Source organism: Tiliqua scincoides, chromosome 3 (genome assembly GCF_035046505.1).
Source record: "Tiliqua scincoides isolate rTilSci1 chromosome 3, rTilSci1.hap2, whole genome shotgun sequence".
In the NCBI taxonomy this organism is placed as follows: Eukaryota; Metazoa; Chordata; class Lepidosauria; order Squamata; family Scincidae; genus Tiliqua; species Tiliqua scincoides.
In genome coordinates, this window is record NC_089823.1 from 151,373,371 (window position 1) to 151,385,449 (window position 12,079).

At 43.7% G+C, this 12,079-nt stretch overlaps 1 protein-coding gene across 1 annotated transcript in view; it reads left to right on the forward strand.

The window, feature by feature from the left end:
• Positions 1 to 2,893: 2,893 nt before the first annotated feature.
• Positions 2,894 to 12,079, forward strand: part of STOX1 (storkhead box 1) — a 32,388-nt gene continuing 23,202 nt past the window's right edge. Inside the window, exon 1 of the mRNA XM_066622273.1 lies at positions 2,894 to 3,257. Within this exon, the coding sequence (XP_066478370.1) occupies positions 2,894 to 3,257 (364 nt within the window). The remainder of the gene's footprint in view (positions 3,258 to 12,079) is intronic.

The window sequence follows — 12,079 nt, forward strand, 5'->3', positions numbered from 1 at the left end:
CCCTTTGATACACATACTGGCACGACAGGAACATGCACCTGGAGTATGTGTTCCATTGAAAGCAATGCCATGTGGCTAACCCAATCTGCAATCAGCTGTGCCTCCAATCCATTCCTTATTTCTTATAAAATGTTTAGCCCTATTTCTACAAAAAGGAATCCCAAGGTTGTATACAACATTAAAAACCCATATGGGCAAAATAAAAACACCATTGAAACAATGAACACACACAACAACCAACAGATGAAATCCAGCAGACCAAGAATGTACACTACAGCAAACCAGAATTTCCTTCCAGGCTTAAAGGCTGGCAAAACAAGGTGGTCTTGACAAGATACCTAAACCTGGAGATTGAAGGAACCAGGCAAGTCTCCTGGGGAGGGAATTTCAATTTATCCTGTGATCCCTTAAAATTTGACAAGCATTTGCCCTCACAATGGATCTGAATGCGAGAGAGTAGGTAGGCTTGGAAAGTAGATGCCTTCTGCAAAATGTCGTCTTCCCCTCAGGCTCAGAGCTAGGATTCTAGAGGTGGGGGGGGGGCAACTATTTTTTTAGGGGTGGCAATTATGTTGAGTATACTGGTGTGCAAAATGAAGGGATAAGCACGGAGAAACATCAAAGACCTGTAACCCCCAAATTTCAGGACGAGAAAATATTTGGGGGGGGGGGTGTTTGAAAGACGCATTCATTGTCTGTAAACCAATGTAATGATCATTTGTGTAGAATAAATGCATCTCTGTATGCAATGTAAAATGTATTTCCAGTAATGGGGGGAGAAGTGGAATTGTACTGTGAGGGCAGACCTTCTCCAAGCTTGATCCTTCCTTCTTTAGGTTTTATGCTGAATGAACCTGATCCTCAGCTTCAAAAAGATAAAATTTGCACCTGTCCACTGCTCTGTCATCAATGTTGACTGGCTGTATGAAAGCAACCTGTACACACAACCCTCAGTTCCTGCTGTTTGGAGTAAGCCCCAAGTGTGGAGGACTTGGGGGGGGGCAGAGCTTTTTCTTTTAGCAGAATTTCCCTGCATACTTTGCTTGTCCCTTTCATCTTTAAGGACCCCTCCAGCCCTGTAATTTTTCCCATATTGGTATTTGGTGTCTCTGTATGTGGAACACCCACTTTTCAAGGAGTAGATTTGCATTCCAAGGTCAGAAAAGTCTGTGTAATAATTATCCTATTTTCCTCAGTCCCTTGGAGGGGGATTGGATGACAGCCAGTCATATTTGCATATAAAAAGCTTAAACGGTTGCATTTCGATTGCACAATTGGAGAGCAAACTGCCAGGAATAAAAATATACACAACATTAATAGTACTAAACAGCCACCGGGTAGATGGGACTCCTTAGCCAAGGAAGGCAGCTCATCTGAGAGAAGGAAAACTGTGATCCCAAACCTCCACTGCCTTGTGGCTACATCCAGTTATGGAAAAGGCTTCAGGAGTCAACCTCGAGCCAAAATCCGGAGCTGGAGTCCCTGAAGCAGTTCATGGCTGAACACAGTCACGTTCTGGCAACTCCTGCGACGGCTCTGGAACCAACCGTATTGGCTTCTGCCTTTCCATTGGACCATTCCAGCGACGTGGAGAGGGGGGATTTGCTGCATGGGTAACAGTCTATCCTCCATATCTACTTTACCCAGGCTTCACGCACTGGAGAGGATACTCTGTTCCAGAACCACTATTCAGAGCCATGAACTGCTCAGAACCACTATTCAGATACCATGAACTGCTCAGAACCACTGTTCAGATACCATAGTCTTCCAAGACTGAAGGATGGCAACATCATAGTACTGTATATCCAAAACAAATGAAATTCTAAGGGCCTTAAACCATCACTTCTGGTTTTCATCGAAAACTGGAAGTTGCCATTAAAGGCCTTCTGAATGCCTGACAGGTGGCCTTCCCAGCTCTTAGGGCTAGTAAGGTGGTGGCGGGGCGGGGGGGGGAAGGCGGACGGCTAACCAGGAAGGCATTGCCACCCCCACAGGCGTGGCACCAAGGACATTTGACCCTCCTTGGCCCCCTCATATACACCACTGATCCATAGAGCATTTTCCTCCACTTCCTCTTTTTACATTGGCTTGTGGCCATTTGAAACTCTTTTCCTACAGTTTACATGCTTTTGTTACACTTTTATATTCTTTTGTTACATTCTCTTGTTGGGATGGTTTCTTCTTGTTTTGACTCTTATCAGCCACTTGAGAGTGACTTAAGAGAGGCGGGACACCACATTTTATTTCATATAAATCAACCAATGAAATGTTTTTAAATGACCCTTGCCTTCTTAATTTGATTGGAGGACGCTGATACAGCTATCCAGGGGGTCCTGCATGGCACAGTGTCTGTTTGCAGGACCCAACATTTCGAGGCCACTTGGTTTAAACTATAGCAGCGTTTCTCAAGGTTTGTCCTCGGCCCTGTACCACTTCACACGGGCTACCTATTGGAAGTACCACCAGAAGTAGCTGGCAAGGACATCATCGCTGGTTTAGAAGGCCAGAGGCACCAGGACCAACACCAGTAAGAGGCTCGGGGCTACGGGAGGACTTTTCTGAGCGCAGAAAAGCCTACTTTGGAGTTCTGCCCATTGAGCCAAGCCTCCTCCCATGTTCGTTGTGTCACATCTCTGTCTCGCTGCTGGGCGGCAGGGGTCCAGTGAGTACCACAGACACCACCTGAAGGACCACTGGTCCAGCCAGGACCCACTGGCTGGGAAGCACTGCCCGACAAGACCGCGAGGCCGGCGACGCATTCAGGGCGCGCAGCAGCAGGTGGCTCTGCCTGGCCCTGCCCCGCTCTCTCCCCGCCCCCTGTCGGACTGCGAGAGCTCCGTCGGTTCCCTTGGCAGCAGCGGCGCTGCAGCGGCAGAGCGGGGCGCAGGGCAGGATGTCTCCCCCGCCGCCAGCGGGGCCCCGCCGGGCCGTGCAGTTGGCGCCCAGCTCGCTGGCCCTGGTGCTGCGCCGCCTGCAGCGGGAGCGGCGCCGGGAAGACCTCGCCGCCACAGCAGCCCCCCCGGAGTGCGACGAGGAGGCGAGCGGCGCGGCGGTCTTCCAGGCGTTCCGGCGCGCCAACGCCGCCTGCTACTGGAACGCGGGGCTGGCGCGCGCCGTGGCCCGGGTCTGGCTGCAAGGCTGGCTGCGGGGCGGCGTGCTGCTCCTGCAGGGCCCCGCCGCCCCTCTGCAGCTGCTCCGCGACGCCTGGCTGCGCAGGGCGCTGCGGCCGCCCGAGGGCTTCCTCATCAGGGCTGTGGGTGAGTGAGCGGGGCTGAGCGGGGCTGGGGGCGCACTCCCGTGCCTGGCTGCTCAGGGGCAAGCCCCGTTGTCTTCAGGGCAGGTTACTCTCAGGAAAGCGTGCAGAGGGTTGCAGCCTGGGACCCTCGCAGAGCCCAAGCCTGTGCCTGTCTACTCAGAAGTAAGCCCCATTATATTCAGTGGGTCTTACTCTCAGGTAAGTGTACACGGGATTGCAGTCGCAGTCCTGTCTGTGGGCACAGCGGGATTGGGGTTTGGCCTGCTCCTGTCCCAGCTGCTCCCTTTATCCTGCGGACCTGATCCTGGCGCTGCCAGATCCTGCTCAGCCCCAGCCTTGACTTGCCAGGTTCTGCTCAGGCTTTGCGCGACATGCTTGTGTGACTCCTGTTGAGATCAAACATTTGCAAGTCCAAGGATGGGCTTAGCCCCTGAGCATGTGGTGTACTGACAGAGTGCTTCTGAGCACATACAGAGTGTCGTCTCTGTGCCACAGGCTGAGTAACCTAGCCTCACACTTGCCTTCCACATGCCTGAAACTTTGACGTGGGTGAAGCTTTCTTCTGACCTGACTTTGGGTGCTCGGCTTTCCTTTTTAAAATTTAAACTGCTGATGAAACTTGAGGAGTGTTTAGGAGCCTGTTTTTCTTCTTGGGTGCAGGGCTGAGGAAGAAAAGACCAGGCACTTTTGAGGATTGCCTCTGTGACACTGTAAACTCAAACTTCCTTAACTGCACACATTTACCAGTGGGTAAGATAGGATTACAGCCTGAGGCTTACCTGGGAGTAAGCCCCATTGACTATAATGAGACTGACTTCTGAGAAGACAGACATAGGATTGGGCTCTGAGTCTTATTGAACACAATGGGCTTAACTTCTGAGCAAAATAAATAACAGTTTTCAAACTGTGAGACAGTTTTCTCTCACCTCTAATGAGACAGAATTAGTAAGTATACACTCTGTATTCAGGGTAGGATTGGTTGCCAGTTTTTTCCCCTTCTTTCTTGCTTTGCTCCCTTGCCCCCCTGATGCAGGCATTTTGTTGGCTATGTTTTTGTTGCCATGGAGGTAATGATGGAGAAAAACGCATGCTGCTTAAGTAATGTGTGTCAAACTGCTGTTGAAGAAACAGGGAAAAAGGTGATAATCCTAATCCAGGCTCTATATTGTTGTGTCAATAGGGGAGAGACACATTTTAAGCATTTATTTTATCAGTCATTCTTTAAGTTGCCTCTCAGCTTGAAGATACCTGAAGTAACATATAACATTTTATGTTTGGGTTTTTTTAAATACATACACAGATTTACACACACACACACACTTTGTGTGTGTGTGTATAAATCTAACATGTAATTAAATATCATTTCAGGTATCATGCTACATGGTACCCATACCATGTGAAGCAAATAATAAAAAATAATAATTTAATGAAAATTAAATGAAAATTATTAAAAAATAAATACAATGTGTTCGGATCTTAAATGAAAATGGGAACATTTCTTCGTTTCACATGTTACAGGATACACATCAACTTACATGCTACTCTACAAAGTAGGAAGCCTTTAGACATACTAGCAAAAGACTCTCCTTGGTCTTTTGAAATGAGGCATATAGACCATGACACTGGTCTGAAAAAGGTTTTGCTAGTCACATTACAAAGTTGCCTTCCCAAAGCAGCTGTCTGGCAAGTCCAGTTACCACTGCTGCATACTTGTCTTGGCAAGGGTGGGAGGTGTGACAAGCAACACTCTTTAGTGGACTTGTTTTGGTCCAGAAGTCCTGGTTGGTGATCTGTACATTAAAGTAAATGGACAGTTAGTTGCACTGCATTATCCAATTTCAAGCCTCTAATAACAGCAGAACTGTAAAACCCTTGAAGTTTCAAAAGAGCTATAGAAGTTAGCACTGGTTGCAGTCCCATACCCATTTTCCTGGGAGTAACACACAGGGACTTACTTCTGAGTAGACATGTATAAGAATGTTGAAATTTCCCCTTATGCTTGTAATGCACAGTTGTATGTGAAGAAGGAGGGAAATTCTAAATTGCAGCATCAGGGGATGGTAGAACTGGTAGATCTGGAAGTGATAAAGTGAAAACCACTTTAAATTTCTCTGTGTGGTGAGATGTATGCCTGTATTGGTAAACCATGTGGTCTGTAAAACTTCCTCTTATGTTACTACAGACAGTTTTTTTCCATTTGTGATAGTGTAGAGAAAATTGCCCAAGCCACTGCTCATTCATAGTCATTAAGTGGATTGTTTTAAACCAGACTCCACATGTGCACTGGAGAAAAAGTTTGTGATCTTCATGCAAGATCACAAGGAGGGGTTGCTTCCTTTATAGTTTCTATCATAATTTTGAGTCCTCCTGATCCTGTTATGTATCTTAAGAACATCAGGCAAGCAAATTATTACCTCTTACTGGTGCATCTTATTTAAAAAATACTGGAAGGGTGCACCTGAACTGTGCGTTTGTTGCTAAGTCAAAGCAAAAAAATCCAGTGTTTCCTGCCAGCTGAGGTTTTGGAAGCCTGTCATTTTGACTGTAGTATCTTCATAGCTACCTTTAGGGTTCCTTAGCTCATCAGAAAGATCTTTGTTGTTAGGTTATTGTGCGTGACAAGCTATGGAGACAGTAAACAAATATTTGATACAGGATTTCATAGTGCAGGAGCCCCAAAGGTTAATCTTTATCATTCTTACGGGCTCTGTGGGGCTAACAGGAACATATTACTTTTTAATTGAAAAAAGGCCAGTTTCTTCAGAGAGAAATAATCTGGATGGGGGGGGAGGGACAACCAAATGCCCTCTAAGTAAACAACTAAGGTTTTTGTTGTTTTTTTTAAAAAGGAGAAAAACATTTTAAAGCTTATTTTAACCCTAGAGATGTTGGTAATCTTTGGCTTGCTTCAGTAAAACTGTATTAAAAAAATGTTTGTACATTTTGTGCATTTGTGCATTTCCTTTAATCTTGAAAAAAGAGACCAATATCGATACTGCAGTGGTTCTCATACATTTAGCATTGTGACCCACTTTTGAAGACCCAGATGAGAATCTGTCAGGACCCACCAGAAGTGATGTCATGACCGGAAGTGACATCATCAAGAAGGGAAATTTTTAACAATGCTAGGTTGCAATCCTACCCACACGTACCAAGGAGTAAGTCCCATTTACTGTCATTGTTTAAAAAATATACATAGTAGCTTATTAAAAGTACAGGTCTGTAACATTTCCCTAAATGCAGTCACATACCATGGTAGCATCAAGTCTGATATATTAAAAATAAAATATTGAAATGAATGGGGACCTACCTGAAATTGGCTCGCGACCCACCTAGTGGGTCCCGACCCACAGTTTGAGAAACTCTGCTATACTGTATTTGTGTGATCTTTTGTTGTTATTATTATTAATCTCTCTAAGCACTGCAAAATGGGGACGTTGTATGGATTTTGTAACTCTTCCATTTTTAGTTAAGATGGTAAAATATGACTGTTCTCATTTGTATGGAAATTGTCTGTAGTATCTTTCTTCCTTTGTGGTGCCCTTGGTTCTATATGTACTATAAGTGAAAGCCAGCACATAAAGGAAATGGTTACAAATGCTGTATTCTATAGACACTGTTGTAAGTTTTCACTTAGCAGCTACCTCCTTGATCCTGCAATTGGATGCATATGGGGGAGACCTTTGTGAATGCTGTTAAAGTTAACCACCAAGTAATACAATTACTTCAGTGTTGGTTGGTCAGGAATTCCTTGCAAGAGAAGATGTAAGTGGTCTCATATTCAAATGCAAAAGATTGCATAAAGTCTTTCATATAAATTTTATACTAATAATAAAATAAATGTATATAATATATATACATGTGTATATGTATACATGTATATGTATTATATATGTATTATATACATAATATAATGTATATAATATATTATATAAATGTAATAATAAAATAAATGTATAAATTTTCCTGGTCAAAGTAGCTGCAATTTCTTATTTTCGGGATCACCACCTTGTTAATTTAGGAGTTTATCGTATTTTATTTCTCACTTTTGTAAGAATAGTGCTGACGTTTACAAGATTCCTTATCTTCAGATCAAGCAGAGGGAGAGGCAGGATACCCTTCATTATTTTTCTTCTCATTCCTCTTGCTTGCTAACTTTGGTCTCAGATTACTGCTTTGATATAAGAATCAAATTAATATTGGTGGAATCTGAACTGAATAGGTGCCTCCTAAGGTGGTAATAGTTTTAAAAATAGTATGTATTAATTAATTAAAATACTTATATGCCATCTTTACATCCCAACAAGAGACCACTAATAGCTAAGAACAGTAGATAGAAACCAGTACAAATAAATTAATAAAAAAACCCATCAGTAATTAAAACAAACCATAATGAAACAAACAGTGGCAAGCAAAACAGAAAGAACAGTTAGCAAGATTAAATAAACAGAAGGCCTTGAAACAGAAAAGTTTTTACTATTCTTTTGAAAATGGGTAATGTTGAGACCAGTTGTGCATCCTGTGGAAGAGAATTCCAAAGTTGGGGGGCTGTCACTGAAAAGGCCCTATTTTGAGTACTGTACCTGCCAACCAAGCATCTGTTAAGCAGGGCATGCAGAACAGGGCCTCTCATGAAAACTGCAACATGTGAGAGATTGAGCAACCATTTTGGGCCCACTGCTGCAAACAGCAGTGGTGCCAGAGACCTGCTTCTGTTGCCAGCTACCTCCAGCTGGTGGCAGGGGCAAGGAGTGACATGGTGGGTGGAATGGGGTGGAGAGGGATTGGGTGGGAGGCAGAACAGGAGAAGAAGAGCTGAATTTTGGTGGCACCAGTGTGTGCCAGATCCTAATCTCTTAACTGTTGCCTTCCCTCTCCCCTACACTTGTCAGACTTGCACCAGCAAAACAGCTGGCATAGATCTGAGGAGACCCAATGGGAAAGTGGAATCTGACCCTGAGATAAGGGTACAAAAGTTCCCTTTTGTTCGGGGAATTTAATTAGGTTTGGGATGTTAATTACTCTTCATGAGCACCCCTTTTATAGTCTGTCTTCAGCCAAATGTCCACGTAAACAAGTTAGCTCCAAAGAAATTCACATTTATTAGTTCTTATCAGACTCTTCTTCTTACTAACAGTTAGCTGAGTTTTGGTAGCCACATTGGTCCCATCGAATATGAAGCATGCATACATGAGGTTGTCAGAGGGGGCTTTTTAGTTATGCCACCATTGATGGAGGTGAGGGAGATGACATCAAGGAATAGGGCCTTCTCAGTGGTGGTGCCTGATTGAGAACTCCCTCCCCTTGGAATCAGGACCTGCTCCCTCTTCAGAGGCTGTTCAATGGGGCCTTAAGACCAGGATGGTGTTCAATGGCTTATATGAAGGACTGGCATTTTTTTTAATGAATGTAATTTTAATCGTTTAATGCTATGTGATCCACAGGGTGTCTTTGCTGTAATTTTTGTTTGTAAAGCAACAACAACTGATGTTTTTAAATCTGGAAGGGCACAGTCCTGATGAGCCGGTGTGCACTGTTGCAAACATGCCGTAAGGCACATCTGCAACCATTACCACCAGCCCAGCACTGGAGCTGGCCTAGCACAGGTCTGCATTGGGAAAGTGCTGGTTGGAGGTCGGCAGATTGCTGCTCAGCACTCTGTGAGAAGCACCGTGTGGCAGAGTGAGGGCATGGGGGGAGGCGTTTTGGAGTGTGGGGAAGCGGGGGAAGGTGGGGAGAAGGCATAATGGGATGAGGGAGCAGGACAGGACAGGGTGGGACCGGTGGAGCTCCACTCTGCTGAATCCAGAGCCCCTTGATGGGCCTTGCAGCTCGACATGAGGCGTCTTTACTTTGCGCTGGCCAAATAGCTGCTACAGAATCAAGTATCCCCATTGCATGGTTGCCAGGGGAAGGGGACAAATGTCCCCTTCCCTGAGAAGCTGCTTGCAGCCACCTGGTGCACTCAGGATGCCGCAGCAGCCATTTTTTGTGCCGCTGCAGCCTTTTGCACCAGGCTGTTCAGGATTGGGCTGCCCATCACATTGAGTGCCTCTACTGGGAAAAAGGCAAGGTATAATCCATTAATGAAGTATGTCAGAATACTGAACCAAGTAATGTTTAAACCTGGAAACAAGAGTTATACAGCATTCTTTAGCTTCAAATATTCAAAGGGGGGGGGAAATAATGTTGCGTGCTCAGGTTGCTCTCACACTGGTAGAGCTGGATGTTCTTTATAACAAACAAAAGGGCAGGAAAGTTTAAATGGATATTGACTTAAATAGATTGTATCCCATCTGGCCATGCTTGGAAGGATATCAGAAGTTTCCAGAAATAAATATGCATAACATTTCAGCAAGGTGTGCAGGGATTGAAATGGAAGAGAGCAGATTGCACAATATCTTTATATTCCTGTTCATATGTTGGTTTCTACACATCCTAAACAGAAGCCTCGTCTGCTTTGAAAATCTAGATATGTGTTACTAATTAAGCTGTCTTGAGGCACATTTGTACAAATCATTTGCTGCTTTCCACTATAATTTTAACATGGTAAATCTTTATCATCATGGGAAAGTTTAGTGATTTGGGGATGCTGCAGTTTGACAGGTCATAGGAGCTATACCTGCAGTGGTTCAGTGTGCAGGGGTGTCAAACATAAGGCCCGAGGGCCGTATGCAGCCTGCAGAAGCTTTTTATTCAGCCCTTGGGCTCAGTCTCACCTCTCATGAGGTGTCACTGCTAAAAGGGCAGCCCCCACGAAATTAGGCTCTCCCATATCTTGAAATATGATAAAGATTTGCGTGTTTCTCTTCTGTCATTTGTAATTAATGAATTCCTAAGTGAGAAAAAGTGCTTATTTTTGCTTATAAGTTGTTTAATGACATCACTTCCTGCCTAATGACATCACTTCCAGCCCCCAGCAGGCATCATGAATGCCATTCAGCCCTCTGTATGAAACGAGTTTGACACCCTTGGTGTAGACAGTGGTTGTCACAAACGGTATTTCCATGTGACTGCTGCCCAGCCACAGCTTGTGTAGGCTATTGTGTGAGTTAGCCTTGTTACATCTCAGACACCCTTGCGTTATTTGTGTATGCTGTGAATTTTGTTACAGGATAGAAAGTGGGAAAGAACAGTTTTTAAACATAATGTGCATTACAACAAATGATGATGTTTGAATTGGGAAGTGCAAAAATCATTATAAGCACTGGTTGTAAAATCAGCCTGAAGTTTGGAAATATTTACTTCTGTTTTATTTGCATATAAGAGGTATATCCTTTTTGCTTTGTCTTTATTACATATTTCAAACAGATACCCAATTAATGGGCAAACTTCTAAATAGCCAAATTTCCTAGTTGATTGTGGACTGTAAAAGTAGCATTAAGAAGCTTATTTCTTTGTGATATGTGCCATTAATCAATAAGTGTTTTACTGGAACATTAATCTTTTCACACCCAAAATGTCCATAACAATTACAGTTGGATTATAATCCTGTCCAGTCTGAGATTTCCCTGAGAAAAGCACAAAGAACGTTATTGCAGAGTTTGGATTATTACTTGTTTTGGATCAATTTTGATCTGGTAATATAATATGGCAGTCTGTAGAATGATCTTCGAAAACTGTTACAGATGCGTTATGCACTGAGGTTAATCATTAAGCTACATGCAAGTTTCTGTCTTGCTTGCTTGAGCCTGTAGGTCTGTGGTATATACATAGTACAACAAAATGCCTAAGCTTATAAGGTGGTAATTATTAACACTTGCACAGGAAGTGTTGGAACAATAACTTCATGCAGATGGAAAAGGTAACCACTGTTCATGCAGCAAGAGTTCTTTTATGGCCTTTCCAGATGATAGTTTTTCCCTTCTCCATTCATTGTCAGTAGTGCAGTATTCTGCCCCCATAAATGGGAGGAAGAAGTGCAACTTGGTTGCAGAGGGATAGTTTTTCTACCTCTTAATGCTTTTCTTTTTTAAAGGGGAAAATGTGAGCTCCAACACTGAAAGAAGAATACAGACACTCCAAAAAGGTGTGGGGGGGGGGGGAGGGAAGCGAAGATAAGATTCACAGAATTGCAGGACTTGTTTAAGCTTCTCTGGGGCCCAGGAAACTATCCACTGGGTTCTCCTTATACACCTCATTACTATGTATGCTTCTGTCCATTTCAGTGGGGATTGTGCTGGAGATCTGCTGCATGGATTCTGCCCCAAGTTAGAAATCTGGCAGTGTTTTGGTAAATCAAGTAAAAGGGTATGTTTAGCACCTTTAATCTGATGACAGCATACTGTGCTTTGAGAAATCAGAAGGATTGATGGAAGAACTATGCAATGTGTTACCGAAGATAGCCTGTGTTGGTCCAGGAAGCTATCTCCTCCTCCTCCTCCATCTGTTCTTTTAATGTTTTCCCACTCCCTGTGATGCCTTTCATTTCTCCCTCATTCCATAAAAATGTCTGTTGCCTGTTGAACACATTCATGTGATTTGCCTTTGTGGCATTACCTTGTAACGTGTTCCATATGTTCATTGAGCTTTGAGTGAAATGGTTTCAATTTAAATGTAGCCGTTCCTTTCCCTCTCCAACCCTGCACCAAATATCTCCTAAGGGCAAGCACAAGGCCTGTGTTATATGTGAGCACCAGAATGACACCCATCCACTCCTCCTCACTTTTGTTCCTCAGATTTTGATTGCCAAACCAAAATACCTTTCTTCCTTCATATTTTTAACTGTTGTCCAATATAATTTTCAAGTATTTTATATTAACTTTCCAACTTTGAATGACTATATTCCTGCATACTCTCTGGAGTATTTTTGGTTTTATATTT